This window comes from Thermobia domestica, chromosome 11 (assembly GCF_964235325.1).
Source record: "Thermobia domestica chromosome 11, izTheDome1.hap1.1, whole genome shotgun sequence".
Classification (NCBI taxonomy): Eukaryota; Metazoa; Arthropoda; class Insecta; order Zygentoma; family Lepismatidae; genus Thermobia; species Thermobia domestica.
The window spans coordinates 150,283,189-150,299,375 of record NC_137464.1 but is presented as its reverse complement, the minus strand read 5'-3'; the positions used below and the strand labels follow the sequence as shown (position 1 = coordinate 150,299,375).

The following is a 16,187-nucleotide window of genomic DNA, read 5'->3' as shown; positions in this document are numbered from 1 at the left end:
TCTACCTTCCACTGACGTTTATTAATACAAAAATAATTTACACTGAGAATTCTGCCTCTTTCTTTGACACGCAAGTATTATGATAGTTTGGGAAAGGGGTATGATACTCCCTGCAGGCACATGCCTCTGCTTGCCCGCCACTAATTGGTTTCCTCATCGTGTCAAAATTTACAGGTTCTAATTGCAGGTTTTTGCGCTCGTTCCCCTGTTGCCCTCTGGGCAACAGCATTCAGTCTGTTGTCTTTCCATTTTTTTTTTTCAAAATGGCCTCACTTCCACTTTGTTTCTCTGCTGTATTTACAATATCAATATCAACATAATGGCAGCTGAGTTTACGTTGATAGACTTCTTTTTATAGACATTTTTGTTTCATCTATTATTTAGCCTATTCCTTAAATAAAACAATCTACAAGTGTAATCAGTATTGTATTAATATTAATAATAATTATACTTATTATTATTATGTTGCATGCTATTTCTTGCTAACTCCTTTACTATACTATCTTCCATTTATTGCATTTACTAAGTTAGGTTATTTCTATTTTATTCTTATTTAGCACTTTAAGTGCTTAGAATACACCGAATTGTATTGTCTTTGTTGTTATTTCAATCTTATTGATTTCATTATAAGTAGTAACAGAAATGTTTAAATGATAGTTATGATACGTAGAATTAAAGTGTGATTACTTACTATCAGTTGATTTTTAAAATTTTAATTTCGATTCGGTCAAGTAAGTTGCATTTCTGGTCCGCTGTTTATAGTTATGAGTTATCTGAATTTATCCATCATACAAAGAAGTTTCAAAATAATAAAATTCACTTGCTGAAGGTTCATACAAAATGGAAGAGGGGACATTTATTTACTTTTTGGGGAAGACTTAGCAGGGCTGGATCCAGAAATTTCTGACGGGGTGCACCAATAACTACCAGTGCATTTCAATTAAATTTAAAAATTTTAAATGCCTTTAGACATCTGTGTAAATGAGGACTTGCCCTGGAAATGCTCAGTGTCTGCTCTCGGAAATCAAAGCCATGACCTTCCGAATGCAAAGCCAACGCTTTACCAACTGAGCCACGGCCGCTTTGTATCGGTATGATTTTCAGTACATAGACCACTAATTAGCTTGTTGCTTTAGATCAGGATATCTTTTAATCATGGACACTTGTAATATGACGGATACATGTATTGTACAGAATACTTCTGAAAGTGTTTCTACTTTTACTGCTAGCTTCTCATTTTAGGCAGTGTATATTTATAACGAAAAGGGGTGCACGTGCACCGGTGCACCTCCCCTAAAAGCGGCTTTGGTCTACATAGTACTTAAGTGCTGGCTGGTTTAGTTGAGCGATCAAAAACCTTAGGCTTGTGATCGTTAGAGCTGTTTGTCACAGGTCCGAATTCCACTCAGAGAATGAGTGTTATGTGTTGTTTGTTCCATTAGCGTTTATTTCGCTAACGTCGTAAGTAAGTAAATAGAAAATCTATCATATTTTAGTGTATAACGGGAAATAAAATAATTAAAAAACAATACTAACTTACTTTTAAAAAAGCCCTAAAGAGGAGAAAATAGTAATAACAAAAACAGTTAAAAGCAGAAAATAATGCATTACTATTATCTATATAAAAAATTGTGCAGTCTGTATTAAGCCAAACAGATTAATGCCTAATATAAAATTAATTTGACAGTAATTTTAAGAGGAATTAATTTGGTTGACTTGGCACACACTTCAATATTTTATATATATATAATAGTGAAGTATTTTCTGTTTTAGCTGTTTTATTATTATTATTATTATTATTATTATTATTATTATTATTATTATTATTATTATTATTATTATTATTATTATTATTATTATTATTATTATTACTAAATGCTTTTAGTGCATTTTTGAAATTGGTTAATACTATTTCTATTTAAAGAGTTTATTTTCCACTTTTAGTGCGCTTTTAAAGTAAGTTATTTTTCTTTTAAATCATTTTAATTTCTCCCTTTCTTCTTACCTAGGAGGTAAAATTACCCTGTAGATACCTGAAGTGTAGACAGGACAGTAATTTCCTATAAAATAGGTTGGCCTATAAAACATGTATGATCAAATTTGTTTAAAATTAAAATCGGTTTCCACGTTGAGGAATTACATGTGAACATGCACATGGTATTAACACTATCAGCAATTGAGTTGATTTTAATTTAAGCAAGCTAAGTTTAGTGAAAAAAAGGCCTAAAGTTTTGCAGTAAACGCTTTAAAGTTTGTTTTTTTTAATTTAAGGAAGCTACAAAAAAAAAAAAAAATTGCAAACTTATAACTGTTCATGAAATCTTTATTATTTAAACGCTTCGGGCAGCAGTGACACTGCTGCACCCATGATGTCATGTAACTTATAAGTAGTGCTGGTAGTTTGTTGTCTGCTTTTTGTAGTAATTCAACATAAGCTATAGTACTCTTTCGTAAACACATGTGGTTGATGTTTACAAACAGAAGCACGTATAAATGTTTATAAACACAAGCACGTGGTACATTAATTCTACATTATTGTCAACATAACTTATTATTTTTAGTTAAATAATAACTTTTACAATAATAATAAATAATTGCTTTTTAATAGCAATTTCAAAATGTAATATCTCTTGAATTTGCTCTATGTTAGAAGTGATATTTATGTAAACAATATATGAATTTTTGTTTTCTAAAGTAAACATCTAAAAGCGAGAAGCTTGCCAAAGATAATGAAAATAAGAGTCTCGTGGCTAGATAATTTGAACTCTAAATATATACGAGGGCAATCGCAAAAAAAGGTCTCCTATATTTTTAGATATACAAGGAACTGTTTATTTTCTATAATTGCTACCTCAGTTTAAAGGTTGAAGAAAGCTTTATTTTTCTACATAATCGCCATTTCGGTCGATGCCTTTTTGTAGACGCTGTGGCAGTTTTACAATGCCCATGTCGTATCAGCTTGCCGCCATGCCTTTCAGGAAGCGTTGAACCTCATCTTTCACCTCATCATCGGAGCAGAACTGCCGTCCAGACAAATGTTCCTTCAACTTAGGGAACAGGTGGTAATCGCTGGGTGCCAAGTCCGGACTGTATGGTGTGTGTGTGATGACGTTTCAACTAAAATTTTGCAGGAGATCTACGGTTTGACGGGCGACGTGAGGACGTGCGTTGTCATGGAGAATGCTTACACTCTTGCTCAACATTTCTCTTCTCCGGTTCTGAATTGTCCTTCTGAGTTTCTTCAGTGTTTCACAGTACCTGTCAAAGTTGACTGTTGTCCCAGTAGGCAGAAAGTCGACCAACAGTACCCCCTTCCTGTCCCAAAACACAGTTGCCATGACTTTACCAGCAGATTGTGTTTGCTTGAATTTTCGTAGCTTGGGCGAAGAGGGATGCCGCCACTCGCGTGACTGTTGTTTTGTCTAAGGTGTAAAGTGGAATGCCCAGGTTTCGTCGCCCGTGACAATCGAGTCCAAGAAGTTGTCCTTTTCGTCTCCATAGTGACGAAGAAATTCGCGGGAAGAATTAACTCGTTGCCGTTTGTGGTCTTCTGTCAGCATACACATCTTGCACACACTTTCCGATATTGCAACTTTTCCGTTAAAATCCTGTGGATGGTGCTTCTGGAAACCTCAGGAACCAAAATGCAGAGAGCATCCGAGTGATCCTCCGATCTTTACTAATGAGTTCCTCAACTTTCGCGATTGTCTTGTCGGCAATTGATGGCCTCCCGCTCCTTTCCTCGTCATGAATTTCAGTACGACCGGCTGTAAACTCTCTACACAACTTGCGAACGATTTTGACATCCGTGCACAACTGTCCATACACTTCCGTCAATTGGCGATGAATGTCAACCGGTTTAACACCTTTTGCGTTCAAAAATCGAATAACTGCGCGAACTTCGCACTTGGCGGTAACGTTCATCGGGAGCTCCATTTCGAATGGCTGCCAAGCCAAGACTGAGCATCCGAGCGAAGCGCCTGCGTGCTTATGTGGTAGCGGAGAAGGCACCACTCACAACAGTGTTGCCAACAACCGTATTAAAAGTTTCTCTACGTCCCCAAAAAATAGGAGACCTTTTTTTTTGCGGGGATTGCCCTTGTATGTATGGTTCATAAGTTTTAGTACAGTGGATTATTTTGGAAACAAACATGATTTAAAGCAAATCTGACTAGCGGAGGACGGAATTGGGTAAAGGAGCTACCGATTGATGCATGTGTGGTGAATGGCGGCCGTCTTGATGGCAGACATCTTGGATCCAGGTTATTTTCTTTTCAAATAGGAAGGTAGACACGTGACACGTCAATTAACTCTATTTTTGCAGGGGAATGCAGTCCTTCAAGCAGAACTGCGTTATTATGCCCCGTTCCAAAGTTATGACGCCCCAAAGTTGACGGTTTTCTTTCTCCTTGCAGGAAGAGCGACATGGCACTAACGCTGCAAGAAAGATGTGACACCCCAAATTTGACATGTTTTCTTTTCGTTGCAGGTAGAGCGAGGTAGCACTGACAAAAGAGGAAAGAATTGAGATTATCCTAATGTCTGGGGAAAGAAGCAGTCGTGTGATTGCCCAGGACTTCAACTCGCGCCACCCCGAAAGACCTGCAATAAACCACAACACCGTTAGCCATCTCATTAGGAAATTCAGTGTAACTGGTAATGTTGCCAACAGACCACTGTCAGGTCCCCCACGAACCGTAACAGATGAGGAGACATCCACAATGGTGCTTGCTGCGAGTGTGAAAAGTCCGAAGCGCAGCACAGGACAATTATCAGGGATAACAGGCGTACCACATGCTTCCGTAATGAAGATTCTGCATACGAACAAGTGGCATCCCGTCAAACTGCAGCTTGTCCACAACCTTTCAGAAGATGATCCAGACCGGCGCATGGAATTCGCCAATTGGGCTTTGTCACAATATGACCGAGATCCGCGTTTTCCAGCCAGCGTTCTCTTCACAGACGAGGCAAACTTTTACTTGGATGGAGAAGTGAATCACCAGAACAGGCGATATTGGTCGGATGCAAACCCACATGCGATCAATCCCTGCAAGAGGGTTACCCCTGCTCATATCATGGTGTGGTGTGGCATATGGAACACGTTGATCATAGGCCCCTTATTCATTCCTGATACCCTAAATGATGTCCAATATCTGGACATGTTACAAGAGTTGGTGTTTCCGTTGCTTCTCCGCCCTGATACCACCTTGCCGCGATATTTTCAGCAAGATGGTACCCCACCGCACTATGCGCTGTCTGTGCGGGAATGCTTGGATCTGCATTTTCCTGGACGTTGGATCAGACGCCGAGGCCCTGTGGAGTGGCCAGCCTGGTCGCCGGATCTCACTCCCTTGGATTTTTTATGGGGACACATAAGACATCTGGTGTATCAGGAGAAGATTCAGGATGTTGCACACTTACAGGGACGTATTCAGGACGCCGTGATAGCATCACCCCCGCTGTGTTGTTACGGGTTCAGGAGGACTGGATTAAGAGACTCCGGTTGTGTGTTAAAATGGACGGGCAACATGTGGAGTACATCCTATAGGTGGGGGGTTTGGGTCGTCATAACTTTGGAACGGGACATGATAACGCATTTCTGCTTGCGGGACTGCATTCTCCTGCAAACACCAGTGTTAATTGATGTGTCACATGCCTACCTTCACATTTGAAAAAAATTAACCTGGATCCAAGGTGGCCGCCATTCACCACTTATGCATCAATCGATAGCTCCTTTACCCAAGTCCGCCCTCCGCTAGTCCGATTTGATTTAAATCATGTTTGTTTCCAAAATAATCCACTTCACTAAGACTTATGGACCACCCTATATATATATATACATACATATATATATATATATATATATATATATATATATATATATATATATATATATATAGAGAGAGAGAGAGAGAGAGAGAGAGAGAGAGAGAGAGAGAGAGTATCTTTACCAACATCAAAAACTTGGTAAGAATTTGCCAGCTTGGGTGTCTAAAGTTGCAGGAATCAGTGAGGAAAGAGTGCTTTGTTTTTAGAACAAGCAGCCGAAGCCGGAGACATGTATCTGTAATCCAGCTCTCTTGGATATTATGGTGGGGTACAGTCTATACTGTAAGGATTGATCTTGTATGATGGTCAGTGCATCCACGAACTGTACATGAGTCTAGCCACGGTCATAATAAGTCCCGTCCTTCATTAGCTCGGTGTTATATAACGAGGCAAAATATAATTACTCAAAACTCATTTTGAACAAACAGCAGAACTTATCATTGATTTACGTCAAGTCAACGAGAATCTAGGCAGTGATTCATCAAACTTGTATAACAAGATTTCACAAACTTGTTACTTTTATCAGTGCTATGTGTTAAAATCACTGCGTTTCCTTATTACACTCTTTAGGTTAAAAGAAATGAATGATTGAATAAAATGTAATGATTGTGAAAGAATTGAAAGTAGAATGTAAAAGGAAACGGAAGAAATTAAATATATTTGAGTGCTACATATTGAAGTATATTTTAATAATGCCGCCAGTCGCTGTGTTTCAACAATCAGCACACTTCTTTTTATGCATAAATTTACTGTACAGTACTTCTTTTTGGCAAATAAACATGTACAGTTCGATTATCCGAACAAACCAGTTTTCCGAACACCCATGATCCCCAATTACTTCGGATAATCGACGCTCTACTGTATTAAGAAGTAATTACATGAACAAAAAGTGTTTGCTAGAAGTAGCAACATTATTCGCAAACATTTTCCACCCACATAGCGCCCGAATAAGTATGAAGAGAGCACTCGTACGACGTTTAATCGGACGCGGAAGTAGTGAATCTATGCTAATATTCCAATATTGCTAGACTAAGTCACCCACAAGCTAAATAATACTTGCTCTATTGTTTTCTTAAACATTTTTTGAAAGTATGTGTCATGAGAATGACAGAAATTAATACTTTATTGAATTTCAAAGATTTCAAAATATATGGCCTCACGTTAGGATTTGCATCTTTATTATAGAACATAAATCTTAATTATTTACACAGTTTATTTCAGTTATAGGAGTGTATTGCAAGAAGATTATTTGTATTTTCATTAACAAAACTGCTTCCTAAGTTTCCATTACTTTCCTCTGTGAAACATATAGTAGATTGTGGTGAATATGGCCACTTTCACGAAAATTACCTTGTACTGCTATAATTAGTGCTTTATTAAAGAACTTTTTACAGAAATATAATATACCATATATCTACTACAAAATTCACAAAAAATCATTTTCTTCAAAAATTGTATAATACTATGTATATATATATATATATATATATATATATATATATATATATATATATATATATATATATATATATATATATACTCGACTTGGATGGCCACATGTATTAAGTGAATTGAAACCACACACAATTGTAAATTCGTACTAAAACATAGAGTAGAATTCGTATACATAATATTTTAGAATAATAGAAGGTGTAAGCGGTAGATTTAAGTGCTCATAAAATCATATATTTATATATGGGTGGGAACAAGTTTCTCTACAATGTATTTTAAGAAAACACAACACAAATAAGTAGTCTCTAATACCTTCTTTTTGTATCACAATAATCACATTACAACTAAAAATTCTTGAACATTGGGTTAATAATAAGACGAACGATATCTTTTTTCTAATCAGCAAAAAAATGTTAATTAACCCGTGTCTATAGGCCTAGCCTATCATATACGAAAAGAGTACACAAAAATAAAACTTCCGTTTGCATTGCAAAAAACAATAAACTTTTCATTTTAAATTTTTATTTCGTTCTGTTGCTGGATTGCTGAGACAATGTCCACAAGTAAACATTTTCTTTTGTTCTCCTTCGATACATTGCGTATGATACCACGCTTTGCATTTGTAGCAGCATATCCAGTACCCAAAGGATGAAAACAAAGGGTAGTAATAAGAAATGCTGCAAAACCAACACACGATCATTACATTTGTATTTGTATTTTTTGTTACTTCATCACATTCTTTTTCTTCTGTCAGGCCTTCTGAACTTACTACTGACGTTCTACGTTACCTATCCCTTTTAAATAATGGTTTTCGAAGAGATTCTGGAGATGTTAGTAGGTCACCACGCTGCTTAAGTCTGGATTTGCTGGATATTTTTAACAATCTTTTTGGGAGTTGGTATTAAATCATGGAAAGAAATGCTAGCCTTGTTGGACATCGGCATACACTCAACTCTTTTTTTTTTCTTTCACAAATGTAGTTGCTGATGTTTCTTACTCTGCAGACCTTGAGTTATTAGCGTTAATTTTTGCTTCCTTATTAGATATTTCAATTGTGCAACAGGACAAAAAAAAAATTGTACTGCTTCTTGTACGTCCTCTGTGTTTAACGCTCATATTTTCCCATCTGAAATAAGAAAGAAAGACCAAAAAATCAAATTCTTTCATCACCATTATGTATAAGACGATAGATAGGATGAATGGGTCGGGGTGTGGTTGATGCATGCATTCGTACAAAATTAAAGTGGGGAAAAATCTTTGAGTTTTACTTGCCAAGGTTATACCGGGTAGGCTAAAGGAGACGGTGATGATGAGAATGAATGAAATGCTGGAATGAAAAAACTGGGAGTAAACGAGAAAACCCCGATAAAATCCTCTACACGGTGCTTGTCTACCACTTGGCGCGAGCTGGGATCCAACTAGGGACCCCACACACCGGAGGTGAACGTTCTGCCACTGAGCCATCACAGCTCCCTAATCAAAAAGTATGGCCCTGTTCACCCTAACTAGATATGGTCCTATTCACCCTAATTGGTAATATATAGAAAAATAAGTTGGCAACCCTGTTTAAGTTCCTTCACGATTATCATGTTATTAGTCATAACAACTTGAGTCAACCTTGTTGAAGATAAGAAAATTAAACTTCTGCACTTCCAGCAAAACTACATAGCTTAACAAGAAAGATCACATGACAAAAGTATTAAAAATACCCTATTTTTCTTAACACTTGCCTTCAATTGATGATGAAAGTTGCTCTGTAATACAATCAGCGTCCAGCATTCACTCAATCTAAGTGCACAATAAACTTGTAGAGCCTCACAGTGAAGACATGGCGTGGCACTCGCTTCCCTGCTTCTGTTCTATAAACAAGTAAGGTGAATAACATAACGAGTGGCCCTATTCCACCGAAACTACCTATCGTATTTTGAAGTACTGGGTGGGCAGGAATTAACTTGCTATTGAAAATTGTTTATAACTTTTTAAATACTTAACAACTTAACGAATTTTCATTAAAAAGAAAAGCATTTTTGCTTACAATGATAGAATTGTTATACATTCCTAAATTCCACATAGACACCACCATTATCCACCAGTTTTCGTAAACGTTCGGGGATGTTTGCGACAAACTTTTGCAGATACTCCAGTGATACTTTGAAAGAAGTTGGTAAATTGCTCCTCCAATTCATCAAGAGTATTTGATTTTGTGCGCTAAACTTCCTCTTTGTTAGACCCTTAGAGGAAAAAGTCAGAACTCCTTGCTGCCCATTCAAGAGGAGTAAGCTCCAACCAACGTCCTGGAAAGTGGGTGTCGAACCACGCGCGGACAGGACACGTGAAATTAGGCGCGGTCCTATTTTGTATGAAGATTAGGTTCTTGTAATTGTCCCACGTGGATACAATACCTTGAACATAATCTTCAAATATAGAAATATACCGTTCTTAATTCATTATGTTTCGAATGACTTACGGACAGACAACTTTCGTGAATGTATGCCGCACCATATTCTGAACTTTAGTTGATGTTGATTTTTTTCAACAACCACCCTCGGATTTTTCAATAATCTCCCTTGTCCAATAATAACAATTATGTCGGTTAACAAATCCCCAACATTTCTTCATCTGACCCTAAATCTTCATTTTCATCTTACAGAAAAGATCGGATCGGTCTTCATACTAAACAATCATCTCATTCTCCATACGTTGGTCACAGTTTTGCGACGATAATTCCGGGCAGTAATGTGGTTTCCATGGACGAAAACGTAACTCTTTCTTTGGAACAGTTTGAATTGTCAGGTTGAACCATTTTCGCGATATGTCTGTTTTTGTAATTTCTGAGCACTTGAGTAAACATCTCCTGAGCTCCGTCCTTGATATTGATGAGCGAACGAGTCTCCTAATATCTGCTACAGAACCTGTATCTACTAGCTTCGAATTCCAATTCCTTGTGGGCTTCACATCTTCTGAATCACGAGGTCCTTTCACACTTCGCCACCATCTCTGTAATTGTACCACGGACTCCCATACTTCGTACCGGAATGCAGGCTGTGCCCGTTCACGCAAAGTTAGACGTTGCATGATCTGCAATGTCATAAATGAGACATTAGGCCTATATAATTAACTTTACCATTATAACTGAAAAATGCTTTTCATTTCATAAAAATTAGTCAAGTAGGCCTATTAACAAAGTTTTAAACAATTTTCAGTAGGGAGTTAATTCCCGCCTACCCTGTATATTTATCTATTTGTAAGCACTGGAATGATTACTTCATATTTACTAATTGCTTATTTACTCTATGCTAGTAGGAACTTTGAATAGATATTTCGAAAATAGTCTTTTTGATTTAATTTTCCATCTTCAGTTGTTGCTTGCAATTTTCTATATCTCTTTTCTTACCTTTAAATATGATTGATAATGGTGATACATCAATCGCACCCTTACTACAAAAGTGCCACAACTCAAAAAAGTTAGTGTTGAGTAAATCGTTTGAAAGTGTTGGTAATACATTCACTTTAATGTTATTCACTAGTGAAACTAGCGCTCTCGTGCAGCTTCTAGAAAAGCTAGGGCCATGATTCTTATATTCCCGGATAGACGGCAGGCTCACTTATACATAACTTAAAGTTGACAATTTTTGAGTTGTGGCACTTTTGTAGCAAGGGTGGGAATGATGAGGGAGTGAAGATGAAAACTGAAACGTATTTTTTAAAAAAGTTGTCTGCCGACCAGACAGCTTGTAACCGTAATTACTTATGATAGTGGAGGTTCCTCTATGATCTTACTGAATACTTTATTCCCCGTCGTTTGTCGAATATGGATTCATATACAATAAACTTAGAAACAATTTAAGACTTAAAATTATTCGAAAAATTATTTCAATAATTGGTAATTATTTTAGTAATTACCTTCCTTTGATGTTTCTTTGCTTTATGCAAGATCCAATAAAATAATAATAATATATAACTTACTTTATGCAATAATTTTAAACCGTGAATCAGTGTCCCAAGTGTTATTATTTACTTGGAATAAATTTCACATATTTACTAGGGCAGTCTTTCCCAATTGATGCTCCGTAGAGCTCTAAGGGTATGTGAAACGCATTTAGTGGTTAGTGGCTTTATACTAGTATACACCTCTTAATTTATAAAAGATGTAAATAATGTCCATTTAATTGTTGTTAATTTTATCACCTACCTCTCAGCCACTACTACTACTACGTAGGTGTAGATTCCGTGCTTTGTGTTGGGAATAGAAGGAGGTTCCGCAACTCGGAACTAATTGGGAACACTATACTAGAACAAGAATTTATAATTATTATTTAATATTTTTTTTCCTGGGCTACTCACAAATCGAATCCGAAGCGGGGCATAAAGTAAAAACTATGCTAGCCAAACCAACTTCTATCAGGTTGCGAAGTTTTACTAGCATTTGGTAACCTAGTCTATTGAGGTACTTATAATCTACTAACTCTAATAATAAGTAGACCTATTAAGAAGGATAATTTCTCTTGGAGTTACATTTTCTAAAGTTTTATTCTGTTGTTAATAAAACAAAAATAGATTGCTTCAGCTGCTTTCTATTACAACGCTGTATATTAATATATTTCTGTAATAAGTGTAGCTGATAAGCTTTTAAAGAAATATATTAGACTATGATGTCCGGTGTCCTCGTGTTTATTATCATTATTATCCGTTGTTTTAATTTCCTTTCTATCATTGAAAAATGAAAATATGGAATTGTAAGTTTGGCAACTTTATTCCACTAAACTAAATGAGCGAACATCTTGCGGTATATTCGAAACATGCAGAGCCTTAAAACCCTTTGGCATTGAAGAGGTGTGCATGTTGATATATATTTGTGTGTGTAAGTGCGTGCTTTTTCTGTCTAAGGTGCTGGTGATGACTTAATCACGAAAGGGAGGAGCTTACGATTGTTTGAACCTCTCCCTCCGGGCGATTAAAGAGGCGGAGCTTGTCCAACACCTGTCCGTTACCCTCGGGACGATCCTTCGGTTTTCATTTTCTTTTTCTGATTCTTGGTTAGTTTAACTCTCTCGGAACAGAGTGTAGGTTTCGTTGCCAATAACCTACAAGTTGAATAACACTCACAACTTAATGCTTGCCCGGATTCGAGATCTTTACTTCGCACGAGGATCACACGCAATAATTTTGTAGAAGATAACCAGACTACCTCTAAGTTAACATTATTTTCTTAGTCTTATGTCAGTTCATCCATTTACATTTATAAAACGTGTAATGGGTCTTTATCTGATCCCATGTTTGACAATCGACTACTACTTAATTGACTTCTTGAAGCGAATTTTGTTATGGAAACATTGGAGAAAAAATTAGGGAATTGAATTCCATTTGTGTTTATTGTAAACCATAAATAGTTTCAGATCCAGTTCGATGAATTCGCATTCTCGCCTTTATGCGGGAAACCCAGGTTCGATCCTCAGTACTAGTCTGTGTATCGGGTAAAAAGTTCAGCTGTTGGTCCATGTCTATAATTAGTGGCTCAGTGGTAGAGTGTTCATTTCTGGTGTTTCGGATCCCTGGTTCAATCCCAGCTCTCGCCAACTGGAGTAGGGTGGACAAATACCGTGTGGTTGGGTTTCCTCGGGTTTCTCCTATTTTCTTCATTCTCATTTTATTATGACCGTCTCCTTTAGTCTCAGAGCAAAATCGTGAGATGCTAAACTTAAAATCAGTGGTCATTGGTTACTATTTGATACCAAAATGTTCACCATCCTCTTAGGTATTGATGAATACCAATATCATCTCTCTATGACTTATGGTTCGCGAGATATGGCCCCTTAAATCTTTCGAAATAGGGACTTTTTTGGCCAATATCTGGGGAACCGTACGAATGACGCGAAAAATTCCACATCTTCTTTAGATAGTTTTTGATGCTCTATAGAACGGAGGATTCGAAATTGAAAATTTCGCAAATAACAGACAGACATACGGAAACACACCACACACACACACACACACACACAGAGAGAGAGAGAGAGAGAGAGAGAGAGAGGGACAGACAGACAGACAGACAAAGAGAATTCAGTAATGAACTTTTTAAGTTCGTTGAAAATAAATTGTACTGTATGTACTCTAAAATGGTATTATTTTCACTATTAAATGAGAGAAATATTTTTAAAAAATGCCATGAAATTATTTAATTTTCAAAATTTCCCGTTTTCTGAATCACCCTGTACTTACAGTAACATTTTTTATGGCGAAGTTTTGATAAGTTTGTCGTAGAAGAAATTAAACATTAATACGAGTAAAGAAAAGCAAAATATAAAATTTTTATCTTTTAAAATGTCTCTCGTAATGCAATGAGAATACGGATCGTAACGTTTTATGGTGTGTTGAATCAAAATAAAGTGTTTTAATTTTCATATTTCATAATATTTTGACATATTTTTCATATTTTGTAAAAACCTTCATGAAGCTGATCTTCAACTTCGCTGAAACCAACAATCTTGCATCACTCTCAGGATATAGCTGCTCCCTCTCTCACGTAGATAATGAGAAAGTTTCTTTCATATCTAATCAACAGCGATGGACCGAAGACATCAACAGCAATCTCCTAGTTCCAGATTTTCAACTGGTGGAGGGAGCTCCTTTAGCATGAGGAAGGTAACATCCTAGTTTTGGTGCCAGGACGCGTCCCAACATCACAAAGTATCGAATCACGTGGTTTGGCTACAACTCGTCAGTGTCCAATCCATGATCTGGGAGTCCTTGTAACCAGGAAGGCGCTGAATCCAGCCCTACTTAGTAGATGAGAGTTGAGGTAGCACCTTCAGTGTTGGAGCCACTGACTATAACAATACTCGCACTTGGGAATGAGATGCACCTCTCCTCCTCCTGTAGGATCTCTTTACACATTTATCACCTTAATCTACGAAAACGAAAGACAATTCTAGTGTTAAATTTACTTGTACTCACAAGATATTTAACTTTTTTTTTTTTTTTTTTTTTTTTTACTCCGTTTTAGCGCTCGAGGGATGGAATTGCGTGTCATTAACGCAAAATTAGGGAAATTAAGATGGTGAAAACTGAATATTACTGGCCTTGTATCCCTTTGTTTTATTCTTATTTAAAGGGTTTTTCTACGAGATAGAGGCGATCAGAAGAACCAAGCCAGAATACATTAGCAGAGAGTGGCGTCAAGCACCATGACTTAAATTATATTGTGAAATCTCTGATAAACATCAATCAGGGTTGTAAATTCCATATTAAAATAACTAATTTTTCTGTTAGGTTGTTCCTCATTCGTACACAGGAATAAATGTAGATTTTTCTTAATTATTATTTTGTATGAATTAAGAAGTCACGTGACTTTGTAAATAGAGCAGCCTCTGAGCACATTTTGGTTAAAACTTGTCATGTAGTTAAAAAGTTAAGATTTCAGAATTCAGCTCTTAGCCTTCTGCTAAGAAAAAGTAACTGCATATGTGTAACTACATCCGTTGCGTGACATACCAACAATATAGTACACTAAATATTCATCCTTTGTCTTTCTTTGTATAAAAAACACAAAAAGAACAGGAAAAAGTGAAAAAAATCTGATCTACCAACCTCAACCACAAGGCATCTTCAAGAAGAAAAGAAAGAGTTTCATAAATATTATCTACGGCAGTGGTTCTCAACCTAATTTCTATCGCGACTCCCATTTTATCACATCTCTTGCCAGCGACCTCCATTTTTTCACATCCTTTTGCCAGTGACAATTATAATTTCTGGTTTGTAATAAGCTTGTGTGGGATTTTTAATATGCCTATTGCGGAGATCTCACGATATCCATCTATTTCTATAATAGTAGAATCCATTTCTTGTATATAGTGGATATAGTCACTTTCCTAAAAGCGAATGGATTAAAACCGAGAAGTCCTTGCAACTGGGTTTCTGTAACAAAGATTGGGACAAGTTCTGGCTGAAGACGAGAGAAGAACGTTCTGGTCTGGTATTTAAAAGTGATAATTCTATTTGCTACATCGTACCATCGAAAGTGGTTTTTCGTCCATGATAAGCATTAAAACAAAGACAGGAAATCACTTATCAGTTGAAAATGACTTAATAATGTGCGTTAAGAAGATTAAACCGGACATTGCCGCACTAGTGAAATCACACCATGCTCAGGTATATCGTTAGCTTCCAACTTTAATTGTATATCAATATGCAGGTTTTGTTGCATCTATATTTTTCTGGTATTTCAGTATGCAGTTCTCATTAGTCTCATATCGTACCTCCTTCATTTATTGATTTTTAAACAACTCTGCATCTGTGAAAAACGTTTAGTAGATCTATTTCCTGTTGTTCTTAACAGCATGTATAAAAATAAAAATATGTATATCAGAACAAAATTCAAAACAATATTTAAAAATATTTTCCGATATTAGATTCTAATTATATTTCTCTCTTCCGCTTATCTTTGCGACCCCTATGATTCCGTCGCGTGACCCATTTAGGGGTCGCGACCCCAAGGAAAATGCAGTTGACAATTCAAAATTAAATATTTTACAATGAACAAATCTAAGCTTTATAGCGGCTCAGTGGTAGAGCGTTCACCTCCGGTGCTTGGGGTCCCTAGTTCGATCCCAGCTCGCGTTGTGTGGACTTTGTAGTGGACAAACACCGTGCTCGTGGGTTTTCTCGGGGTTATCCCGTTTCCTCCCACTTTCTTCATTCCACCATTTCACTCATTTCTCATAATCACCGTCTCCTTTAGCCTAACCGGCATAACCGTGGGACGTAAAACTCAAAGATTTCATTTCATTTTCTAAGCTTCCTAGCGTTAATGTCAATTAAGCCGATTAAAATAGTACTACTTGGGCGGTGTGTAGTGAGTACGTAGGCTCTACAATAGGTATCACAATTTCTGGTATTTTATAATAGAGTAA

The 16,187-nt window shown here is 36.7% G+C and overlaps 1 protein-coding gene across 1 annotated transcript; it reads left to right on the top strand.

Annotated features, from left to right (window-relative positions):
- Window positions 1-4,538: 4,538 nt before the first annotated feature.
- On the top strand, window positions 4,539-14,466 carry LOC145665317 (uncharacterized). Its single transcript, XM_081732613.1, has 2 exons — window positions 4,539-5,535; window positions 14,390-14,466. The coding sequence occupies exons 1-2, from the start codon at window positions 4,539-4,541 to the stop codon at window positions 14,464-14,466; spliced, it is 1,074 nt and encodes a 357-aa protein (XP_081588739.1).
- The last annotated feature ends 1,721 nt before the right edge of the window (window positions 14,467-16,187 follow it).

What these genes read in the sequence shown, in the direction of transcription:
- LOC145665317 (XM_081732613.1), top strand. Translation starts at nt 4,539, where the DNA reads ATGTCTGGGGAAAGAAGCAGTCGTGTGATTGCCCAGGACTTCAACTCG. An exon ending in ATGGACGGGCAACATGTGGA is followed by an intron (nt 5,536 to 14,389) that starts GTACATCCTATA and finishes TCTTATTTAAAG; the next exon opens with GGTTTTTCTACGAGATAGAG.